Genomic DNA, 25,615 nt, shown 5'->3' with positions numbered 1-25,615 from the left:
TACCTGCAAAGCCAAGCCTCTTCCTGACCTTAGTGAGGATCAGAATAAATGTGAGCACATGGGTGTTTAATCTGTTTTTCCTCTTTTTATGGGTGTGAGTTCCCTCTTTAGAGTAACAGCTCACCCTGATGGCAGCTGCATGTTTGTTGGAGGTCTGCTGCATGAAAACAGATTTGTTAGCAAGGCTCTCCTCCAAATTTTTGGCGTTCGTCCGTACGCACTCGTTCTGTCCTGGCCATGGGAGTGTCCAGCTCTGACTCCTTTCCATGCACATGGGATTTCCTCATGTTATGAAACATGATGTCTGAGCTCCAGCCATGCCGGTTTGTTTTGCTTGGGGTTTTTTGCCTATGAGAAAAGGTTTCGTTCAGCAGCTAGTGAGGGCCATTTGGGGATGGTTGAGGCTCTACCTTTGTCACACATCATCTTTTTGTGAAAATGTGCTGCCTTTCTGCAGCAGGATTGCTGCTATTACAGATGGGGACATGGAGGAAACCGACGCAGGGGGGACATTGGGGCTCTTGGGAGGAGGCTGGAGGATTTGGGGTTGGCCTCTCCTTACAAGTCACAAGGTTGGTGAGGTGCTTGGGTAAGGGGATTTGGCTCAGTGAGAGGTTCCCCTTGCCTTAGTCCAAGGAAAGAGGCTTATTGAGGGGTCCATGGGGTGTTGGGAGCAGCAGGGCACTCCAAGGGAGGGGAAACACGGATCCTGCCATTGCAAAGGCTCTTCCAGCACACCGGAGAGGAGGAAAACTCATCTGTAACCCAGTCTGTTGGTGAAGGCAGTCAACTAATAAGCCTGACTGCCCCTGCTCCCTGTCTTAGGTTTCCTCTCTCTGTTTGGTGAGAATATTGATATTGGATATTTTTGATGTTTTTTTCAAAGCAGGGAAGTTACACAAGGCCTGGTAAAAACTAGGCCTGGAAAGCCAGCAGCCTCCCAGTGCAGGGATGCTGGGGCTCCCCATGTTGCTGTGGGTGGGTGAGAGCAAGCTGTGACAAACAGTGAGGAGCTAAAGGCAGAACAGAAAAAAACCCACTCTTGGTGCTGCCTCCTCTGATGGTCCCTCCCTCTGCCTACAAACCACACAGGAGCCTGCAGTGAACATTTTCTGGCCCTCGTGCCATGGATTTGCCCACAGGAGTTGGTTTGGGGGTGATGACCAAACGTAGAAACATAGAGAAGAAGCTTGTAGAAGTGGCTGTGGGCTAAAATATGAGTGTTTCTACTGATGTCAGCAGGATCCATCCTGCTGGGATTCATCAGAGAGCTGGAGGAGCAAAACGGAGAGGAGCGTGCTTGTGTCCACAGGGAGGGGAGCAGAGGAGTGAGGTGGACTTGCTGCCACCCCAACAGTGTCCCCAGGGGTGGCCAGGGTCCATGCCCACGCCCTGGTCTTGGGGCAGCTCTGGGGTAGGAGCTGACATGCCAGTCTTTTCCCTTGTGATGTGGTGGGACCATGTGTGGTGGGTGCTGAGGTCTTGTCTCGGCAGGCTTTCTGGTGACCTTCATTACATGGATGGAAAGTGCTTTTGGTGTAATTCCTTCTCCCTTTTCCCCTTGCAGGATACCAAGGAGGAGGTCTCAGAGAAACCAAAGTCTGCTCTGACTGCAGAGAAATACGGCTGGATTAAGAAAAGCAGTGGGGGGCTCCTGGGATTGTGGAAGGATCGTTACATCCAGCTACGGAAAACACAGCTCGTGGTCTTTGAGGATGAGGTACAGTTGCAGCTAATGGCCTTGAATGAGGGGCAGGATCAGGGTCTTAGTGACACACATTCCTGCGTTTTTCATTCTTCCCTCCAGCCCATTCCTTTCAAAGGGGCTTCTCCAGTTAGCTCTAGGAACGGTAAATGTTACAAAGAGACAGCTGCATTTTAGAGTATATTATGTATCATAAATGTCTTCACCAGTAAAGATTTGGACAGTGCGATTGCCAAAAAAAAAGGAAAAGGGGGCAGGACATCCTGTGAGAAGGCGAACAGAGCAAAGCTTTGGGCGGAAGCAGGATATGTGCTATGAGTTTTTGGCGTTTAAAGGATAAAACTGGATTGTAGCAGGCTGACTTCCCACCTGCCACTTGAGGGAATGCAAGCAACCCTGCAGCTGTTTGGCACCCCTCAAGCAGCTCAGATTGTTGCTAGCCACACTCTTCAGGGTTTTGTTTAGCCACTGATGGACGCAGGGTGAGATCGTGAGGTTTGCTGTCCTCCGTAAGCAGGGACATCGTCTGGATTTGGCTCATCTTTTCCCTTTACTTGAGCCAGTACTGAGCAAAAGACCCCTGGGAGCCTTCTCCTGGACTTCCCTAGATAAATTGCATGCTTTAAGTTCATGGCCTCATTTAGAGCTGTTTCCAGTCAAATGAGAAATAAGAGCTAAGCCAAATCTGTCCTGCATCTTCATGTGAAAAGAATGAGAAGTTCAGGGCTGGTCCTGCTGGGCTGCAAAGGTGGCTCTTTCCTGAGTCAGGCCCTTGGTTCTTGGGCTGGAAAGGGCTTCTGCAAGAGCAGAGTTTGCCCTAGAAGCTGGAAATTACAGTGCAGAGCACAAGCTACAACCAAGAGAGGTCTGAGATAGTAAGTCTAAGCCACGCTGGTATAGGGTGGCTAGAAGTTTGTGTGTACAACAGGATGGAGGATTTCTCACCGTGTGGTCTGCGCAAGGACCATGTGCCTGTACGGTGTCTGGCACAAGGGGATCTGGGTCATTCGTCGTTATCAGGATGCTACAAAGCCAAAGCCATATAAAGCTTCATGTGCAATGTGTCAAGGGAAGAAAAATGGGGAAATGTTTCAGCAGCTGCATTGTTGCGATGGTTTCAGGAACAACAGGACTGACAAATGAGTTTGGTTCTCTTTTTTAAAAAACATACTATTGCCTAATAAAGAAGATTTGTTACAAACAGTTTAGGTTAAAGGGTATTACCTCCTCTGTATGCTTCTGGTCTTCCCGAATCCCAAATCTTTCTGGAGGCATTTGTTCTTAGTTTTGAAATGTCATGAAGAGGGCAAGAATCATGAAATGAGAAGTCAATGTCAGGTGATAAGCAGCTTGGAAAGCAGGCAAAGAGATGAGGGTTTCTCTTACACAGGGACATGCAGCCTGGTCCCACAGATAATTGACTCTCTGCAGATTGCTTCCCAGTGCCCCGGACACCTGTTGACTCCAGTTGAAGCTTCAGGAACTCACAGATTCAAAATCTATAAACATGACGTAGGTTTTTTTAAAGGGCATGCCTTTAAAAACGAGATATATGGAGGCTTTCATTACCACAAGGGAAAAGGAGGCTTTTAAAGTAAGATTAATTTTCACAGACGTTCAGAAGAAGGAAAAATCCCAATCATTTAAAGGGTTATTTTATTATCTCAACAAGGAAAATGGCATTTGTAACAACCAGGCATAATGTTTTCTGGTAGCCTGCCGATTGTGGTAACATCCTGTAATAAATTGCATCTGTAAGCTACAGTAGCTACAAGGTCCCATTATTGTAAATAAGGGATCATGTTAATATCTATAGGCTATTAAACTGGCTTACAGTGAAGTCAAATGTTTTAGGAGAGGAAATTGCTACAAAATTATCTGGGAGCACAATAGGATAGCATGTTATTGTGCAGACTCACTACAGGGCAACTAAAGGAAATGGCAATTTTCTGCACTCAGGAGGGGTCCTGTTGCACAGAATTGAGGCAGTTCATGTTTATTACTGTATTTATCTTCCTTTAAACGTGAGTTAGGGCAGTACTGCTGCCTCCATCTTACAACTGAGTAGCTGAGTTTTTTGAGATGAGAAGGGCCCTGCCCAATGTTAAACGAGAGTCTGTGGTGCAGCTTGCTATGGTGGCTTTTATTTCTGGAGTTCCAGCTGCCATTTTCCTCACTGGACTTTCTCCATAATCCTGCCCTCCTTTGTGTGACACTGGAGACGGATCCAGCATCCCAGACTGTCCTCAGGCTGAAACATTTTACAATGGGATTGTTGAGTGCTTGCTGACTTGGGGCCCTAAAAAAAGAAAAAGGCCATAAAGCCTCAGGTACAGAAATACAGGCATCTTTCTGTATGTATCCTAAGTTAGACCTGCATGGGTTAAATGGGAGGGAGGTCAGCTTCAGTGTGGGAGGGCAGGTTTAGAGTCTGAGTATTTCAACTGGTCTGAGCCCATCAGATTTCCAGGAACTGAGCTAGTGACTTGGACAAATTGTGCTTTTATCAGTCCCTCATGTGTTTGAGCCCTTCATAAAGAGGTGCTAATATTGCCTTTAGCAGTCCTGTCATAGGCATGCTTGTTTATGCAATTGCATGAGGTTGGCTGCACTCTAGCTGAGGTCTGTCTGTGCAAAACAAAAGCAGAGGGGATGGCCAACTCAAGATGCAGGCAATAACATTGTACAGTGTCACCGGAAAGTACAGTCTGAGCAAAACACAAATACTGTATTTATCATCATCAATAGTAATCTCCTGGAATGTGCTCTTGACCTGCCCTGGGAGTGTGTTTCCTATGCTGCATCTGTTAGTCAGCCTTTTGGTTTGGTTTAAAGCGGAGCTGCCTCCTCCAAATACAAATTGCAAATGGTATTGTATTACCTGGAGCAGATGCGGGGTGAAAGTCATCCCACCAGGCTTCAGGTTTCTTTCAGCGGATGTAAAATGAAGGGAGATGGATTTCTTGTTATCTGCTGTGCCTCCATCTACAGCACCCTACATCTGTACCCTCACGTAAATGAAGACTCAGTTAAACAAGATGTTTGTATGATATTACATGCCCAAATGTCAGGAAAGGAGGCACTGATGCAAATACGTACAGCTCTGGAGTGCTCAGGTCCTGAGAAACTACCCAGAAATTTCAAGGAAGTCAGGTTGTGTGCAGGCCCATGTGGAACCAAGCAGGTTGTTTTCTAATGGGGTTTCTGTCTTGTCTTCACATATTCTTGCCAGAATAAAAATTAAGCCTTGTAAAACCATAGAGAGCATCTTGAGGAACAGGCAATCCTATGCAGAGAGACTACACAGATCAGTATCATCACTCCATGAATTAGAGAGCAGCAGTCTTGGGTTTGTTTTTTTTTTCCCCTAAACAGAGCAGCTAATGGTTAGAGGTGTTTGTCTGTTGGTTTGGTTTTTCTTTTTTAAAGTGTATTATTTGACAGGGAAAAACCTACTAGACAAAGGATCTTCCAGAGACCAGAGGATCCACTCAGCATTTAACAGCCATGCAGTTAATATCTGTGTTTTGCCCCTAGTAAAATTATGCCCAGAAGTGATTTATTAAAACGCTTTGAGGTTCTTAGAGAAGCAAATTATTATTTCAGCCAGTCTAGATATTGTACACTGAATGGAGGGTCACACCCATGAATGTGTGTCAGTGAAGAGGTCTTTGTGGGAAATTCTACCTTCATATAAATAAAAATTTCAGTGGGTCTTTTTTCCCCTTTCTGTCAGATTTTCATTAAGGAAATTGTCAAGCATGATTTTTTGGTTAAGTACATGCCTTAATAGGTTTAGGTGTTTAGTATTTTTCTTCTTAAGGGCCAAGCTTACAGACGCCTATGTGTTGAAGTCACAGCATCTGCTCCATGAATAGCTAATAGAATGGGTTAAACCATGAATGTAAGGGTTTCTGTACCAGGATTTTAAGAGTCTTGTTGATTGTCCCTTACAGCAAGAACAAAGGCAATTTACAAAACAGGGCCTAAAATCTGTAGAAGAAAAGAGAAAGGTGGCCTGAAGGGAATTCCCTGCTTTGATCAAGGGCAGCACCATGGGACAACCCTTCGAGCTGTGTGCTGCAGGGAGGTTGTGACCACCGAGTGAGAACTCAACCGTTGTGTCTCGAGAGGATGTAAAAGGCTTGCTTTAACTTCTTTGGGACACTAGAGACCAAATGGAGTGGGATCTTGTCCAGAACACGTGTCTGACACCTGTGTGTCGGGGTAGGACTTTCAAGCAATCTTGTCTCTGCATGAGGAAAGACAACCTCCAGGAGGCTGAAGGGACCTGGAGACCTGTGACACGGTCAGGTCTTTCGCTCTTTATCTTAGTGGTGAAGGACAAACATAAAGGATCTCTTTGTGACCCAGGTAGGCTCACAGAGAGAGGATGGCTGCTTGCCAAAGGTAAAACAGAGACAAAAGCCCATTCTGGCGCTCCCTGAACTTGGATGCTTTTTCTTTGCTCTCAGACATGGAGTTTTCTTATTTCCCTGTCTGCTTTCTTCTCCGCCTTCCCTAAAGAGGATAACTTACTCAAGAAGTTCAGGTCTTTGAGATGAAGGAGCCATAGCTCACACAGTCAAGTCAGTGCCCCTGGGAGGCAGGGTCCTGCATGTCCCCATGTTTGCTGCCCTTGTTCCCTGGCCAGGCCAGAGTCCCCAAAGCCTCCCCAGGGAGGAGGGGGGCAGCAGGAAGTCAAGAGGCAATCTCATGGCAAAACAACAGCTCTCTGCCCTGCCAAGTCCTTCTTGTCCCCCAGCTTGGGGCTCCACTGTTCTTAGGAAGTGGAGGATGGCTTGCACGGGATTGGAGGGAAGGGTCCCCTCCAAGAGGCAGGAAGGATGGTGTGGAAAGGAGGGTGACACAGAGCCACTGGGCTCTGCTGGGGACAGAGTTGCTCTCGAGAGCAGGGAGGGTGGGCAGGAATCTTCATGCTGGTCTCCTGCCAGAGCACTGCCAAGCCACCTACGTCCTGAGCCCAGCCAACTTTCACGTTGGAGCTGGTAACCGCAGCAGCCATGCGGCAGGGCTGTGATGTGGGCGGTCGTCCACCAAAGGCCGGGATGAGATCACCCATCCCCGAGGCATATATTCCTGACCTCACCCTTCTCTGTCATTTGTTGGCCGCTAAGGGGTTATTATTTCCATCCCTGTCCTTCTGCAGTGACATTGCGATACCAGGATTGCAGCAGGAGCCGTGTGCCTTCAAGGGACTCAGTAATGTCAGCAGGATTTTATCTTCTAGGTTTTAGGTTTGGGCTGGATTAATCTCCTCATCCTCCTAGTATACATTTTCCCAGTTCTCTGGTCATGTTCACCTACTCAGTGTTAAATGAAATAAACAGTAATGTCATTAGAATAATAAACCTAAATTAGATTCAGACATCCCTCAGTGGCTCAGAACTTGCTCTGTCTACCAGCATCGGCTCTGCCGGGCCCCCATCCCCAGATAGGAGGTTAAAAAAACCTAAACACAGCCTGAACTCTGCACAGCGACTTAAATGTCAAGTGGTAAAGGGAGGAAATTCCCCTCAGCCCACTTCCCTCTGAACTCTCCATTCCCTGCCTCCAGCCACGCAGCAGCTTCCTGGCTACGACACATTTCCTCATCCCACAACCCCTCTCTGCTACAGGAATTGCTAAATACCAACTCATATGGGTACGAGGAGCTGCCTTGGGAGCCGAGCCTGAGCTGAGGATGATCATGGCCAGTAGTTTTGATTCAGGATGGTAATAGAGAGGTTCATGAGGTGTGCTGACTGAAGCACTTCAGCAAGAAGTGCTCTGCGATTCTCACTGCTTATTTGTGTAATGCTTTAGCGAAAGCGAGCTCTGGTCTCTTCTGGGCTACTCAGACATGAAGAATATTATCTGCCCAGCGTTACGCTGCGATTCCTATTAGGGATGGTGCTCTGCAGCTGAACTGCGCCACGCACCACGTGTGGAATTTTAGTTATGTTACTGGGAGAAAGGAGCCAAGATCGTGGCCGGCAGTCATCGGTAGAGATACACCAGAGATAAATATTCCCCGCTGAGACGCTGGCCCTGACAGTTGTGCTGGCTGTATGGGACCGTATTTCCAATCCTAAGCATTTTGACAGCTCAGAGCTTGGCTGCAAGAGCAGTGTGTCCCAGTCACACGTGGCTTCTGCTGATCTTTTTGGTGTGAGGACCAGCCTGCCCTCCCCTCTGCCTTAGGCTTCCTGGGGGGCTGCTTGGACCATCATGGTACTTGTGTCATCTTCCCTGTGAAAATGCAGAATAACATCTCCTGCGTTCATTGTGGGGAGGAGGTAGAGGCGCTTCTGGCTGCAGATCCCTGGATGAGGCCAACAGAGATGTCAGAAGCTGGTGTTACTATCCACAACATGTTATTTGCTCAGTCGCTGTGGACCACTAGCCACAAGTTGGCCTGTAGCTTAAAGACTAGGGTGTTTTCTTAGGGAGATGCCAGCCTGATTCATGGGGGTTTTCTGCCTGCATTCAGGCTATTTTTAAGGCTGAAGAGCTTTTAGACAGATGCAAGGGGAAGACATGCAGAGTTTGATGGTATATGATTGATTTCAATGCCTCCTATTCATAATAATGTTTCATTCCCTCTCTGCAGGATGAACAGAAGTGCATAGAAACAGTGGAACTGGAGAGTTATGACAAGTGCCAGGAACTGCGTGCGCTACTAAAAAAGAAAAACCGTTTCATTTTAATCCACTCCCCGGGTAAGAAGGTAGGACTGTCTTTCTCATCACCCTCAAGTCTGCTAACCCCAAAATGAGTTCCCAGGCAGCTGTGCCCAAAGTAGGTGAAAGGCTCTGAGATTTAGCTCTTTGGCAGTTGGAATAAGTGACCTATAGCTGTAAATGGTCTACAGTGTGTAAGGAGGAATGATGCTGTGTTGTAGACTTTCTTTTTGTCACAGGGAAAGGGTCTTCCTGTGACTCCATCTTTTCCTCTTAATATTCTTCCTGCCTTATCTTTTTCTGTCTTCCAGTACTCCCTTAGCAGTGGAGAATGACCATTCCCTGTGGTTCCCCCATGTGCTGTGGGCCAGGAAGTATCCCTGTCCCAGCTGTCCATGCTGCAGCTTTGCCCAAGTTCCAGTGAAATCAGTGACCCTGATCCATGTACTGAGACAGTTCCTGGAGCCGGAACCATTGATCTGAGAGACTCCAGTGCGAAGTTATTAGCAGCCAAACAGTTTCTAGGAGAAAAGATTTATTTTGCAGAATTTATGAAACTCTACATCTTTAGCTTCCTGCGCAGCATCTGGTTAGATCCAGAACCTAACAACCAGGCTGATGTTGCAAAGAAGCTATACATCCATCTGAGCACTGACTGTATGCAATGACACTCTTCCCTTACTTCCTATGTAGGTCCATCATCACTACACGTCTCTGGAAGTTCTCCTTAGTTCCTACTTACATGCTATCCATTTCAGCATCTTTATGGGCTAGGATGCATCTGTTGTTGCTTTGAGGCATCACGCCTTGACTTATTTCTAATTTCAACGTGATTTTATTGGCCTAAGAGATGTTATGAAATCTGCCCATGCAAATCTGATAGGTTGTGAGGGACAAAACATACTATATTTCCATAAGAATGTGAACAGGCAAAAAACCCAACTTGTCTGCATTCCCCCATCACCATTTTGTTTAAATAAATGGAGATTGTTTAGTCCTTGTTGTCACTGTTGCTTATTCTTTCACTCCAGTCACTTAGTGTTTATTCGTATAATAAGACCCTAGCTGAGTTCAGAGCATCATTGTGCTGAACTTCATTCAGAACAACAAAACAAGGACTGTCCTGACCCAAAACACTCACATGGACCAAGGTGGGGGTGGAGAGAGAAGGTGAATCATGTTTTGCAAGTAGGCGCAGTCTGTATTGGGGAGAAAAGTCATATTAAGCACCATGCACCAAAATGATGGTAGCCTGGAAATTTGCACCCTGGTAGCCTGGAAATTTGTGTTTAGTTTGTAATGGGATTAATCAGAAATAATGTCAATTTTAGATCAAAAGTGGCTAACCCTGACAGGCTTGGTGTGTTTTCTGGAGTCAGTAACTACAAGTGCACACCTATTCCCAGGGAGGCAAATAAAAGCCTGTGTGCTGAGATGGGCAGCATGGTAGGAATTATTATTATTATTATCTGCAAGTGGAGAGAAGTATGTAATAGCTGCATACATCTCTTCATTGCTGCATGAAACAACACAGGGTGTGAGACCTGTTCCTAAAATTTTAATTTCTTGTTACAAGAAAGATATGCCCAAACTGTGCCCCGAAAGGGTAACTTCATCCTTTTGGCATGCTGGCAAGTTTACAGCTCTGCTGTTTTTCATGCCACTGATTAAATGGCGACCTAGATAGAGGCTACTTTTTATAAGGCTCTTTTGGTGAAAGGAAGGGCTTTTATAAATGAAAAGTTCCCTGTTTGTAGCTCCCCTCCCACCCTCCTTTTGGCTGGGAATCTGGTGAGGGTGTTGACACACAACATACTTTGGCAGATGTTAGAACAGGCTTCAATTAGGAGGCCAATGTACACAACTGTCCTTCTTCTGTTTTGAAATTGCAGCTGTGGCGATATATATCAGCTAAACATTTTCCATTTGGGAGGCTTGCTGCCATCCACAGTTTAAAATCACCCTGTGAGTTGCCTTGCCAAGCCCTGCCAGATCCTGTTAGGGTTTTTTTTTGCCCCCTCTCCTGAGCACAATGCTGAGGAATGCAGAAAACCAGTGAGTTTGTGGGAATTATGAATAAGCTAGGAAAGATAATTTCTGTTTCAGTGCACAAATAGGAGTTTCCTTGTTGAAAACAGGGAGCCCAGTTTAGCTGTAGGGGAATCCCAGTTTAAATCTTGCTTCGGATATTACTGAAGAGCAGATGACATGAATCAGTCAGTTAAAACTACTCTGCAGCTAGAGTTTCACCCAAATAAATAGGTTGCCTTACTAAACACTTGTCTTTGATGGATGTACCCCAGATTCTGCTTGCCCTGTTCATAAGGATGACATTTTTGTTAAGCTGTGACAATATGAGCATGTCACATGCCTGCACTGGTGCAGAGCTGAAACAAAGTGCTGCTGGAAGTGTGCAAAAGACCTCTTCTGCTTAGAAATCTCAAATACTTCATTCCACCCACATCAATTAAATGAAAGCTGTTGGATGCAGAGAGCTGAGCTTGTAAGAAAGGGCAGCAGCCTTGGCCTGGAGACTTTAAAATGTACTCATGATGCAAAAAGCAGTGTAAACGATGCTTGGTGTAAACTGCTTGGAGACTACAGAGATTGGCACAAGTCTGGTATTCAGTGGGTCTGAAAGCCTTCAGCTGCAGGGAAGTCTTAAGAATAGGAATAAAGAGGGTGGCAGTAGGGGAAAGAGTCCACGAGCAAGCACTGCGGCTCCCCACGCATCCTTCCTAGCATGGCCAGGCACAAACTCTGCACCTGTGGTCAGGGGTGGAAATTTCCATTGCTTATTCAACTCTGGAGGTACCTGCAGCTGCCTTCACGAGGTCCCCAGTCTAGAAGCTGCAGTAGATCACAGCAAGGCACGTTTGCCCTGTGCATGGAGGAGCCTGTCCTGGGGTCTGCCAGTTTGGCAGCGATGCTGCATTATTCCCAGGGATGAGGTAGCTCTTGTTTCAGCTGCAGAAAACCACAAGAATCCCCTAACTGACAGTCCCTTGGCTTCCACTTTTCCCTCCATGATCTAACCTGACAAAAGCATGTAGAAGAAGGCAGGAGATGATCTCATATCTGGCAGATAGACTCCTGGTAGTTTAAGATGATAGACCCAGATCTGCTCTGGCTTCTGCTGGAAGTGACCACCCCGTACCAAAAGTCAGCAAAAGGGAACACATTCCCATGCCTAAACCAGCAGTTCACCAGCAGTTCAGAGTCCAGTTTAGCCTTGCCCCACTAAACTGAAACCAGCATCAGGCTTTGCCCTGAAACAGCTGAGGAGCAAGCACAGGTTTCTGTCGCCCACCTCTGCTGCAGACCAGCAGCAGCTAGCAGAATTGGAGCTAGTGTTGGTCAGGGTCTTAAGCTGCAGCTGTACAGTTCTTCAGAGCTTGTCTGTTAAATCATTTAGAGCAGGTACCACAGACTGACCCCAGGGACACCTCTCTTTCCTAGAAAGCAGGGTCAGCATAGCTATAAGAATGTCACTGCTTGAAGAGACTGATGTCTCCGAGAAGACATGGGGCAATCAGGGAGACTGTGCTCGCTGCCGTCACAGACAGTGACCCCATGTGTGAGCCTCTTGTTGCATGACATCTAGCCAGTGATTCAGCAGAGGCTGACTGGCCATGCTGTGCTCTGAGATAACTGACAGTAAATTGCATAGTCTGTATTCGTGGCTTACAATGGTCACTATCACATTAGGTTTAGCCATGACAGCTTTTCCTGGCACACCAGCCTGTTGTTTATGGTATGACTCAGTCTCAGCTGGCTTAGCAAGGAGAGCAAATGTGTTACCCTGCCTGCTGCCCTCTTATATCGGTGTCACTGACTCTCTATGTTAAATTGCTGCTGGAGAACAGACCCTGCTTAATGTTTGGTGGGGAGTATCCATCTTCAGGTGCATCCTCTGATACCTGTGAATACTCAAATGAGTAAAAATACAGACAAGATAAATTCATTTGCTCCTTGTTTGTAGAGGACCTAGGGAGCTCAGACTAGTGTACAGAGCCCCAGCACCAGGCAGGACTGAGACCAACTCCTCCAGCTTCTTCCTGCCTCTCTTCTGCAGCCGTATGCTTCACAGAGAGCATGCACCCCACTTTGAGTTAGCCTTCTCTCCCCAGTGCCCTGGCTGAGGACATGAGCCACAGATGGATACAGACAGACAAGGGACCACAAGGCAACAAAGAGCCTGGCTGGCATCATCCCGAGCACCAGCCTCAGAGCTCCAGCAGCCTGACACTTCCTGGGTGTCTGTGGGTATTGTTCTAAAAGGAGAAAAAAGTTTTCAAAGAAAGATGACTGGGCATACTGGGAGGAACCTGCTGCAAGCCTTGAGGCTGACTCTGTGTCACATGCACAAGCAGGGAGCAGGGCTGCAGCAGCAAGACTCTGGCACTGCCTGTGCTGCCCCATCGCAGCAGGGAGCAGAGTCCCATGCAAGAGCTGCTTGTCCTTCCTCGCCCAGCCCTTTGGGAAACTGGAGGGGTCCTTCTGCTGATGCCTTGGGAGCATCTTTCCACAAGTCCTTTTCCCTCCCCATCCACTTTGTCTGTGTTTGGTGGCCATGGCGGTTGGTCAGTGTTGCATTGTATGGCAGAGGGTTGAGTGCTGGAGGGACATCTTAGCTTCTCATTAATGATGAACCATCCCCCCAAGGCTTCGTTCTGCCCTGCCGCAGGGTTGCTGACACCAGCGCTTAGTCACAGTCTCAGCTCCAGAAGGCTGGAGGCTTTTGTTGAGAATGAGACACAGAAAGTGGCATTAGAAGAGGAAGCTTGAAGTGAGGCGGGAATCCTTCCCTTGAACAACATGTACGGTTATTTCTAAACCCTGGTGCAGGCTGCCAGGTCTTTGCCAGGCAGTGCAGCAGCTCAGCTGCTCACAAGTAGAGCTTTCTCATAAGCTTTTATAATCACAAAGCTTTGGGGCAAAATCGTTTCCAAACAAAAATATTTTTAAGCACACACAAAAACTGGCCTGCTTGAACTAAACTGAAATCTGGCTGTCACTCTGTTTTGGAGCTTTGCCTTCCCTTAGGTTCCCTGGTTAGCGTGACCCTTCTACACCCCAAACAAAGGGCTCTTTTTCCCAAGGCCTGTGGTTCAGGCCCTAACCTCTCAGAGCTCTGGGGAAGACATGTGGTCTCATCACCTTATGTGCAAACTAATCAAATAAATAATCTTTCCCCAAATTGCTTCTTAACTCCCTGCTTCCCGTGCTGATTGTGAGAGTCTCACGCTTTGTTGCTGTGATGTGCAGATGTAAAATGATGGCACTGAAGAGAGGAATAAATGCAGAAGGGAAGGGCAGTCGGTTTCTGGCTAAACAGCAGGAGTGGGTGTAAGGAGATGAGGCTTTAGTTCTGCAGCATTTCTGATGGTACCTTCAGAAGTTGCTGAGACTCAAAACTGCTTTGTTGTGCCGTAACCAAACCAGGGAGCTGCTAAGCGTATTTGACTGTCAGTCACCATTAGCTTTGACATCCTTGTTTTATATAGTCCCTGTTTTATATAGACACTGCTGTGATTTCAGGATGTGGGGCCTCATTTATAAAAAGGCTGGGACGACAACTACTCTTGAATGGGAAGGTGAGAATACCTATAGGATGTTAAATACCCCAAAAAAACTATTCTAAACAAGACCCCACTAGTATGTGTTTTAGGTGAGCCTCTCTGTAGCTCACTTCCCCACCTGTAAGAGGTGGATAATTTCAGTTGCTCTGAAAAGCAATTTATGAAGCCCCCAGATATTGTAGTGATAAGCAGCAAAGAAAAGATTGTCAGGGGAATCAGTAATTCTGTTTTGAGGGCAGGGCTTGTGCAGAATGCAATCAATAAGACGTATTGACCCATGAGGATAAAACACACGATGGGATAGCTCAGTAAGAAGGGGCGCCCCTGTCATTAGGGATGGTGCTAAGAGGAACATGCACAGCGGGGTGAGTTAGGACTGTCCCGGCAACGTTGGGATTGTCTCAATTTTAAGTGCTTGGTTTTGCAACTTTGATGATGTTCTTCAGCACAGGAGTATTATTTCTGTGTGCCTGTACAGTGCAGATTAGGGCACTGCATGGAGCTATCTGGATCCAAGCTGGTCTGCCATAGAGCTACCTCTAATGTGAAGATGACATTTTTCTCACCTGAAGTGTACATTGGGGCAAACCTATATAATACTGGTGAGGCACCCAGAGAACACATCAGTGAAGGAAATAACATCCTACCTATTGCTCATGCTGTGGTCAGGAAGAGATTTGAAACACTGAGCACAGCCATGGGACTGCTCTGGAGGAAGGGGAGAGCTGGCTGGCTGGACATCACCCCCTCATTTGTGTCCCTTTCTTCTTGCCAGCTCCCTCTTGTATGGCTGACTCTTTCCTTCTTAGAACAGCTCTTCAAACCCCAGAAAGTATAAGTCTGTAGTATTCACTGCTGTATTTCTTCATTTGCAAGCAGAAAAAGATATGGTTAATTTTTCGCTTTGTTGCCCTTATGCCTCATCACGTCGGTGCTCAGCTGAATCAGGGTTAGGGCAGCCAAGGCCAGAGCCCCAGATTCCCATCTCAGTTCTGTTCTGCAGAGCCACAGGAACAGGGAAGCAGGCAGAGCCCACTGCACACAGCCTTCCTGTTGCTTGCATCCTGGGGGGAAGTTGGAAATAAAGTCCTTTATTGCATCTGAACCAGAATAAAATGTCTTGGGCTTTCAGTCTGACTCTGTATACACAGTTTCTCTCTGGTGATGAGCGATAGGATGCAAGAAAATGGAATGAAGCTGCATCAAGGGAAGTTCCAAGTGGACATTATCAAAATGTTCTTCACTGAGAGGGTGATCCGCCACTGAAACAGGCTCCCTAGGGAAGTTGTCATGGCACCGAGCATGTCAGAGTTCAAGGAGCGTCTGGACAATGCTCTTAGTCATATGGTTTCAGGTAGCCCTGAGAGGAGCAGGGAGTTGGACTTGATAATCCTTATGGATCCCTTTCACCTTGAAATATTCTATGATTCTATGAACTCACTGCTGCTTTAAGAGCTATTCTGAGTGTTTCACAGAAGGAAGAAACTCTTACTTTCTTACTACTTTAGTTACTAGTTTCAAAAATAAAACTAGAGCAACAAGCTGTTCAGCATAACAAAATCCTGGTCATGGGAGCTATGAAGTGAAGCACTTGACAAAGCACAAAGGAATCTGTAATTTAAACACAAGCTGGAACTGGAGGTTATATAGAAACTGAAGTGATACACAGAGAGCAGAGAGCTACCTCTCTGGTCCTGACAAGGAATGCTTAGGCAAAAATTGTCTCTCTGCTCTTGCAGGTTCATGATATAAAATTTCAAGCTCCAACTTTGGAAGAAAAGGAATCATGGATAAAAGCTCTTAATGAAGGGATCAATAGAGGCAAAAACAAAGTATTTGATGAGGTAAGAGAAACAGTCTTCAAAGTCCTGTGTTTCTGTGTCAGTTATCATCCACTGCTTTTTTAACTAAAAGCAGAACTTGCCCAGGCTCTTGTGCTCCCTGTCCTTCCTGCATGCCAGCCATGGTTGAAGGAAAAATAGTATTCAAGGCAAAGCAGGTTGCATCTCTGCAGGCTGGGAGCTTGTAGCCACTTCAGTTCCCAGCCCAAGAAGGTAGAACATGTAGAGAGCCCTTTCCACATACCTACATCTTGCTGCCTTTCCCTTTCTCCTGGCCAGGGTTAGATGCAGGGAGGCAGGGGCAGCTGGTTGAGTGTGCTGGAGGGGTGGTCTTTGCTGCTGAGAGCTAACATCTCAGAGGTGCACAGGGGCACAAGAGCTCACCGAAGTCAGTGGCTGTGGTGGCTTCAGCAGGTTTAGGATCAGTGAATGCAAGGGTGTTCCCCAATCCTGACGGAAACGGCTGGTGCAGAGAAGCAGCTGCAGCACTGAGTTGTGCAAAGCTGGGGCTGCAGCCTGGAGAGACTTGTCTTCCCCACATGGCCGTGATCCTCAGCACCAAGCAGCCTAGTAATGGAGGTATTTGGTTAGGACATAGCCCAGTCTTCAAGACTGGAAAAATCTGAAGTGACTCAGTCCACCAGCTATTCCGCCTGCAGACTGGAGAGAAGTCTGGTGGAAAGTTACTCCATGGCCCCGGCCAAACCTGCCTGGCTCTCAGCAGGCCCCAGCACACCTGCACTCTCAAATTCTTTTCCCATCCTGCTGCACAGAGGGAAGGATGAAAATTGCACATCCTAGAGCCTGACTAACCTTGCCCTGCTCCCTGTTAGCTGGCAAATCAGCCCTGAACCAAACCAAAGGAGCAGCATCTATTCTGCAGTTGTTTCAGTAACTGAAAGGAAGTGCACAAAACCACCATCATGGGAATGAAACAAGAACAAGGGTTTGAAGCAATTGGCAAGATCTGTTTAGCAATGGAAGCCAAAGCAGTAAGTTTTGAGAAAAAGGCTAAGTGCTTCAGATATGGTGCTAGAGATACAAACTCTGAGAGCTTGGGCTTTGCTTTTATTCAGCAGAGGGCAAAATCAGGAGAAGAGGCTGGAACATGCTCTTTTTTTGCCTTAGCAAATGGCACTCAGTGTCAGGTTTTTGCTGGCAGTGGGATGTAGCAGTTCCTTGGGCCTTTGGACCGAGTGCGAAGCAGCACTTGGAATTAAAGGGACCAGCTGGGACTAGCAGCAGCCTGAGAAGATAAAACCCAGCAGCAGAGAGTTTAGCAGCCAGATCTTCTCTCATGTTTCAGCGAGTGGGAGATGTGATGTCCTGTAATGCAGTGCTGCTCAGCCCTTGCTGGAGGGACCCCACACCAGCTCAGAGCTGCCTGGAGGGGCCCAGATGTGGCTCACTGGTGGGCAGTGAGCTCTGCACACCCCCGCAGCAGCACAGCAAGGTGAGATCTCAGGTCACCTCCCTGCCCTGTGGCCTGGGGTTATCCTCCTTACAAGGATTCAGGTTCTCAGAGGGAGCCAGCCTCTAATTCTCATTCATTCCAGTAAGGATCAGACCTCAGATTTAAAGCATTTCCACACAAGCCAGGCACAAGCTAACGGGTCAAGCCCTCAGCTGGCTTGGATTAGCTGTTCTCCACTGAAAACTGTAAAACCACTCTGCCATATCAACCAGGGATTGGGACCCATTTTTCCCTTTAAATCCTATTTTACCCTCACCAGCTTTCCTGTTATACAAACTTGTGTTATGAAGGCCAGCAAACCAAGGACACGCTGACATTTCACCATCCCTGGTCACTGGTGTTGCCCCTCTGCATGGAGCAGGCTCCAGCCCTCAGCCATTGCAGCATGTGTGGGCAAGTCACAGAGCCAGCACAGAGAAATACCTGCCAGGGGGCTGGGACCTCCCTCCCCACGTGTGGGAGACAGTGGATTTCTTATCTGATTCCAGGAAATAAATTTGTTAATTCAGCTAGAGTTGCTATTAATCCAGGTCACTGCTCACACCTTCTCTTCAGCATCCTGCAGTCATTAGAGCTGTAGAAGGGAAGGTCTGTAACAAAGCGCTGCTGATACAGTTCACAGTCAGGTCACAGTTATTAATGAGCTTTCACCTCTGAGATGGCAACAGCGATTTCAGTGCTATGCTCTGCCACATGCAGGAGCTGGTCCAAGCCCAGGCTGCAGCGAGGACAACAAAGCTGCCTTGTGTCCTTCCTTCCCTGCCCCTTAGGTAGAGGGGAGGTTAGCTGTCACAAACCTCTGAAAGTTGGATGATTTGCTTTGGAGTGTCTGTTAGATAAACATGGCTCTATATAGGACAGATACCTTAAATATCCATCACATACATGCAGGGCTTTGCAGGCATACTGTAACTGAGGTCTGAGGCAAAGACTGTAGCGGTGAAATATTCATCCAAACGCTGAATCCCTTCATGTGTGACAGTGAGAACTTTGCAGACATATCTTAAGAAATTAATGACCCTCTTCCTCTTTCCTTTCCCTCCTCCTCCCCCTTTTAAAGGTGAAAGTAGACGAGAGCCTTTCCTTGGACCATGTAACTCGTGACAGAGTGAAAATGACCCACGGACGCAGGCCACCCACAAGAAGTCACCTCAAGGAGGTAAGTGCACCCCCCTGGGTGGGGTTGGGGATCACCAAGAGCTGCTCCTTCCACTTAGGTACAAAACCCCAGGGAAAACCCCAGGTACAGACAGCCCAGAGACAGCTGACACGGGAAACAGCTTCCTCTGGGAACGACTGCACCAGCACCTCTCTTAACGAAGCTCCAGGTTCCCATAGATCTGTAGCTGCTGCAACACATTACAATATATTTAGCCTTCCATAACTCAGGAGCTTCTTCACCGTCTGGTGAGAGCCCTTATAGTTTCACTTTAATCAGAAGAGACTGAAGCTGCTATATTTATTTTCTAAGAAATGATGATTTTGTAGCCACAGTGGTCTAAAGGTAGAAGAACTGCACGGCCTGTGGGGAGACGCTGTATTTTTTATTAAGCTAACTGGAAAAAACAGACAAGCTTTCAAGCTTACAAGCCCTTCCTTAGGTCTGAAGCAGAATACATTATTCTCCCAGGCAGTTTTATGGACTAGCCTGTCTGCTCTTAACTGATTTTCTGGGTCTGTTACTTAAAAAAAAAAAAAAAAAAAAAAAAAGAAAAACCACCACAAAATAAACCTGCAGTTCATTTCCATGGGAGAGGTTCTTACTAATGTTTGATTCCTGTGATTTATGAAAAAATTTCCCAGACAGATTGATATTTTAGCAGAGCATTAATCTCAACCAAGGAAGGTTTTTAAATCAAATCTTCTTTCTTCAAACTTCCAAGACTCTGACTTATGTGCCTGCACAGCACTGAGATGACCCTCGTGCAGAAAATGAGATGCCCTGAGACTTTTTACTTTGCATAGAAATGGAGGGAGAGTGTATCTTCCAGAGAAACGCATGGGAATGAATCATAGATTCCCATCCACTCCTCCAGAAAACCGCAGAAGAAAACATGACAAAAGTCACAGCGGCAATAGTGTGGATTCTTTGTTGCCTAATATGGGTCTGGTAAGGTAGGAAGCACTTCCCTAGGCAGTAAAAACCTCTCTCTCCCCTACTCAGCTCACTGTATTTACGAGATACTTCCAGTATTAACATCCATAAGACCTCTCACCTTCAGCCAAATTCAGGGGAAAATAGCTTACAAATTCAGGAGTAATGAGGGGAAAGGGAGGGGATAGAGCCTGCAGAAAGATGTGTATCACAGCTGCTGGCTGCAGTATCGTGAAGGAAATGGGATGAACGATGATTTTCAGTGTCAAAGCAGGCCAGGTGAGGACGGGTCAGGGCCAAGCCACCAGGATGCAGCTTGCCTCCATCTCTCTGATGGGCTGAAAAGGCAAAGAGAGACTTTAACTAAACTCTCTTCGCTGCAGGAGTCTGGCCCTGGCTGCAGCTATGCCTTTGTGTGGTTTTGGGTTCTCTCCCATAGGATCTGTCACTGCATTTGTCCCTCTGGGGCACTGAGCTTACCGGCTGCAATGTCTTTACTAAGTCCATCCTTTTTAGGAAACCCCCCCTACTAGAGTGATTTGCACACAGTCTGTGTTAGGAGGAGGTTTAACCAGATGAGGCTTGGCCCCAGTGAGACAGGAATGACATCAGGTTGGAGAAGCAAGCAGGAGGCAGTGGTATTACAATAGTATCCCTGACCAAGCGATCTAAAGATTGACTTGTTTTATATGGTCACCATTTTTATATGTTTTTTATATAAAAATAAGACAGTCCCAGAAGCAGAAAGCAGGTGTGCTTTGGGTAGACATGTGGTAAATGAAGGGAGTAGAGGGTTCCAGCTACCACAGAATAAAGAATTAAAATATGGCAGAGCTCAGTTCTTAGCACTGACAGAAAACTAAGAAATAAGTTTATTGTGGTACAGACTTTGAGATGTTCTTCTCAAAGGAAGTAGTAAAATAGGTTCTGTGCTTTTGTCCTAATTCTTGACTGCTTATGGTTATTGGCTTTGATATTCTCATGCAAGTTGCTGCACTATCAGGCAGAAAATAACTTGGCAGCAAAACGCTCATGATGTTCACGTAATGTGTTGGTCTGGGGAAAAAGCAGGGCTATGCAGGGGGATGGAAGTGTTTCATTCAAGATTTATTGCAATGTATGTGATTTGACACAACTTTCTTCTTTGTTGGGTGAAAAGTTTGGTATTGGTGATTATCATAGCTCACTGAATTTTAGCATAGCAGATCACACTGGGTTTCACTTACTAGATTAATGCTGGTAGAGCTGGCTGCTGCTCTTAGAGGGTAGCACAGGGTGGTGCTGCATGAAAGAAGTGCAAGCTCCATATATTGCTCTTGAGCTATAGAAAAAGCTGCTCTTAAGAGCACCATTTTTTGTGATCAGATTCTCCTTGCAGTTTCAATGGATTTAAGTATAAATGGGGTGGATGTGTGAAGCAGCAACCCCTCGCTTGCCATGCTGGTTGTGAGGGTCTTGTATTTTAACTTGAAGTTAAAGGATGGAGCACACGATTAACGATGGGGTAGATGTTGAAAAAGTCCTCTCTTGTGTTTCAGGCTGCCAAGTCTACATCAGATGGTATCCTGCGTCTAGATCTGGATGTAGTAGACAATGGACCACCAAACTTTGATTCCACTGTCAGTGAAAATGACAATGCACCACCTCAGAAAGAAACTCCAAAGCCACCAATGCCACCTATAAAACCCACTGGCACAAAAGAAAACCAAGATGCAGAGAACAATGTTCCTGACCAGGAACATAAAACACCTCTGTCTCCTCTGATGCCTCCAGATAAGAAGCTTAAGGCAGACATAGCATCAAAGGACAATGTAAATGCCAAGGAGGAGGACTCTCTAAGTCCAGAGGAGAATGTGGAAGGATCCCAAGCACCAAGTGAGGAGAACAGAGAGAACCTCACTGAGGTCAGCAACAGGGGTGTAGCAAAAGCTCCAATTCCTCTTCCTAAGAGTGTGCCAGACAAGCTAAAAGTAGCTTGGGACCAACCAGTTCCTTATCCTAAAAACACAGAAGACTTGAAATCATCAGGAGGTAGTAGCAAAGACAACCTTGCTGAGATTGTCGCTGTAGATGTTACAAAGCCTCCTGTTCCTCCTAAGGTTCTGTCAGAAAAAATGCTCGCCACAATGAACTCTAGCCATGGTGATCTGGAAGCTGAGAGCGGGGAAGGCCTGGGGTCTGGCAGCTCCAAGCTCCCAGTGAACGGGATCACAGCCAGTGAAGTAGCAGAGTTCACATCCCCAGCAGTTGAAACTGAAGAAGGAAATGGGAGAACTTCTGCCGAGAAGGAACAGCAAACTTCAGCAGAACAGACAGAGACTTCCTTAGCTACAGAAACAGGCAATGAGAGTGTACAAGCAACTACTGAGAAGAAAGAGTCTGTAGAAAGCACTTCACGTCTCCAACTTCGCAGTTCTTCTCTGGGAGACTTGCTGTCTGATTCCAAAAGTACACAGAGAGCACTTCTAGGCCAAGGTTTCCTGAAGGATTCCCATCATTGCTTAGCTAAAATGGAGGAGAAAGTTGCTAATGAAAGGGAAAAGGCAGAAAAACTTCTGCAGAAGGTTTTACGTGAAGGGTTGGAACAGGCCCAGGAGGGGAATGGACCCCCAGTGATGGCAGAGACATTGCTCAATGAGGCAGTAGAACAACTTCGGCAAGCTTCACAAGTTCTGCAAGAAATTAAAGGTCTTGGAGAACTGAAAAAAGAAGCAACACAGAAACAGAAAGAAAAGCAAAAGGATCTAGTGACTCTTTACAGGAGAAGTGCTCCCTGACATACTCTCCAACAAGACTTCTTTCTCAAAATCAAAGCTAAACATTTGCCATTTATGATTTGTATCATTGCTAGGCCAGTGTTTAAAAGGTGGTGTTTTGCTGTGCACACACCATGTTTATGGGACAGAATTGAGCTTTCAATTATAGCATCTTTCTCTCTTTCTTCATGCTGTACATACCAGTCAGTTCTAATCCTCTTAGCACAGCAGAAGGTTACAGGACATTGAATGGTTTTGAAAATGTGAATGCTCTCTGAGGACTCTGTTCCAAGTCCTTTCAATGGATCAGGCCTTAAAAATTCCTGGTAATCAAACTAAGCCAGATGTCTAAAAGGAGCAGAATGGCTGTTCTAGCAAAAGCCCCTGTCTGTGTATTTACAGACAAGCAGATACCAGACTGCACTGGCACCCATCGGGTTTTCCCAGTTAAATCATTTAAGGGTAAATGTAGTCAGTGTTTGTTCACTTGTTGGCAAGGTTTCCCAGACCACCTGGCCTAGTGACATCTAGGAATGTAAAGATATATGGTTTAATCTTCTCCAAAGATACTCATAAAACCACATCCACAGTTAAAAAGTGACCTCACACAGAGGCAAACAAAACTGGCCAACTCCTGACTACAGGGAATGTCTTCAGATCTGGAGCAGCTGTATGCAGGCACTCTTCTGAGTCTGGCTGTGCAGAAATTTAGGTATGCTAAGCACTGCCTAAGTGAACGCAAGTCTCAGTGCATCATTGCCAGGCGAGTATTAATTGTTCTTGTTTCAGTAATAGGGAAGTTGAGGCAAAGAGGTTACACTTGGTCTTTGAAGGAGCATCTTCTAGCAGCACAACAGGTTTATTATTGAGGACCATACCTATCTGGTAACTGATCCCTTCATCACTGTTGGGAACAAATAGCCAGGTGTTTGGAGAACTTGGGTCCAGGAGATCCCCAACAGCTTCCTAGAAGAGCTGTTGCTAAGAAGCTTTAGGGATGTGTGTTCCTTTAGCTGTGGGCTCGCTCCCTGTGTTGTCCTGGGATGTTAACTGACAGGAGCACACACACAGGCAGCAGGTCTGAATGAGATCCCTCTTCCTATTAATACTTAACACGTCTCTACCTGCTGTGTCCTGGTAGCCTGAGAGCCATGGTTTGGCACAGACATCTGTAATTGGAGTACATGGAGGGAAAGGCATTTTGCACGCACAACTCTGGGGCTGGTCCCAGTGGCTTAAGTATGTTAAAATAAAAATGCATTGCTACAGAAGGGTCTGAGGAAGGCACTGCAGAAGGCGCCAGCACAATTCCCACAGCTTCCCTGCCCACCTGCTGAAACCAACCACAGTACCTGTGGTTTTTAGTGATTACAGCTCTGATAAAATGTCTGCCCCACTGCTGTATAGCCCCATACCTGAACTGGGTCCCCTCCCCTATTCTCTATAGTTGCTCCGAGGAGAATCATATGACAGCCCAGAGGGCTTCCTTGACTTGAGCCAGACTCTGGAAGCACAGAAAAGGGCGATCTTCCCAGTCTGGTAAGGAGTGGCATGCTGTCTAAGCTTTTTCTCTTATTTACCAGCACTGCTCTCTTAGCTTACCCATTTCTTTTTCTTCTGTTCTTTCTTTTATAATTCCTCAAGTTCCACAAGGCTGCAATGGACTGCAAACACCTCCCATAGCAGCAGTCCAGTAAAGCTTCATCTGAGCATCTTCTTAAGCTAGGCAGTGGGCACTTCAGGTCTGAGCACAGAAATGTTGGCTTTGGGCTTACAAATAGCCTGTTTTTCACCACCCAGAGCCAGCAAGACAGTGACTAGAACTGGTGTTTCTGCTTCTTGATTAAACCAGCCTTGGTTTCAGTGGTCTGTCCCCCTCTCAAGACAGCCATAAATATCGCATGGGAATTCACTTGTTATTCTCTCACGTGGAAAATTCTACACAGTCAAACACTCAGGGCTCAGGTGCCAAAAAGCTTTGCTTTGAGACAAAAAGTTTCCAATGTCCTAAGCCCACTCCCAGGCACACAGCCTGGAGCACACTCTGGATCTGTGTCATTTGCTGCTGTAGATTCAATGTGAACCCTGGGTCTTATTTGCCTTTCCAGACATACTTAGGACAAGGGCTAATAACACAGACAATATTCAGTGCCTATCTGCTATCCAAATGTATTTTTCTGCATGTGCACTTTTGTTTACCGAACACTGTGTGGTATGAATGTGAGCTGTCAGAACCTGGTGTGCACTGGAAGTCGAGGGACATCAGCTTCAGAGAGCAGGCAGGCTTTTGCAAGATGCAGTTCTATAACACGAGATGAATCAGATGGGGAAAAAAAAGAGTTCACACTAACAGGAAGATACACAGACCAGAGCAAACTCTGGCTACAGGTTTAAGTCGCAAAGCTGAAGCCAGTCCTTAACTCCAGGGTGGATAAATCAAAGCCTGGAACTGAAAACCCAGGAGAATTGAGAACAGGTTATGGGATAGCTCAGTCCCTAATTTATATACAAATGCTTTTGCTCTCACAGGTGTTTTCTTGTGGTGTGTTCTGTGGATACCCATCTGGCAAAGCGCTGATGAAAATACCCAGACATCCCTATCTGTTACAGCCAAACCTACAGGATGTGCTTATATTTACTGTATATTTTTATATTATACTGAGTATTCTAAAGAATAAATGTCTGACATTTTACTGAATACCCATCAGTAGGAATCCTAACAGATAAAAAACCCTGTATCTGTTAGGAAATGGGCAAGTTAAATCATTTTACAAGCTACAGCTAATTACTATATTTGCTGTACTCATGGAACTTGATAGATTTGTATTATGTCTTGTAAATAGGTATAACTTAAGTGGAATCTCTGTAGCACCCAGTAACTCTACTGCTGAAACCCCTATGTTAGAGACTCTTTGGTTTTAACTATTTTTTCTAATAGGGTTAGCAGTTCACCCTAAGATGTCTAGCCCAGCTGTTAAGACTAATTCACGTGGACTTTGCAGGAAAAAACACATCATGTTCCTTTTGCAGTTTTCTCACTTGTTCTTCTCATTCTCATCATGAGCCAGGTGCCTCCTGGGGTGTTCTTACATGCTCCTCTGAAAATGGCAGTGCTGGCCAGAGTCAAAGATGGGATCCTGGTCTGCTCTGACCTCATGCAGCAACTTCCATTTTCTGTGTACATCCTGCCAGCATGCACTTTTGTTTAAATCTTCCTTTAAACTTACATCTAATTTCTGGCTGCACTAAGGCTGGTTTTTTGTGCCTGAAAACCGTCTGGGCATGGAGCGCTGGGGTGTGAGTCTGTGTTTTGGGCCGTGCCACCAGTTTACATGTCTGTGACAGGAAGGAAGTGAGTTTGCAAGCAAGCAAATGTGGATGACTATCTGAAAAGCAGCTGCTGCAGCCTGTGGAAAGACAGCACTTTGTCTCCTGCTTGTAAAGAGCTTTGAGATTTGGCAATAAACCCCTCTTTTAAA

The 25,615-nt window shown here is 46.3% G+C and overlaps 1 protein-coding gene across 1 annotated transcript; it reads left to right on the top strand.

The window, feature by feature from the left end:
- The first annotated feature begins 1,159 nt into the window (after positions 1 to 1,159).
- Positions 1,160 to 25,615, top strand: PLEKHO2 (pleckstrin homology domain containing O2). The gene is made up of 6 exons (XM_026856052.1): positions 1,160 to 1,204; positions 1,568 to 1,720; positions 8,319 to 8,435; positions 15,710 to 15,814; positions 18,346 to 18,444; positions 20,919 to 25,615. The coding sequence occupies exons 1-6, from the start codon at positions 1,160 to 1,162 to the stop codon at positions 22,155 to 22,157; spliced, it is 1,758 nt and encodes a 585-aa protein (XP_026711853.1). The 3' UTR covers positions 22,158 to 25,615.

Source organism: Athene cunicularia (assembly GCF_003259725.1).
Source record: "Athene cunicularia isolate RWA chromosome 10 unlocalized genomic scaffold, athCun1 chr10_part1, whole genome shotgun sequence".
Classification (NCBI taxonomy): domain Eukaryota; kingdom Metazoa; phylum Chordata; class Aves; order Strigiformes; family Strigidae; genus Athene; species Athene cunicularia.
This window is presented reverse-complemented; position numbering and strand designations above follow the sequence as displayed.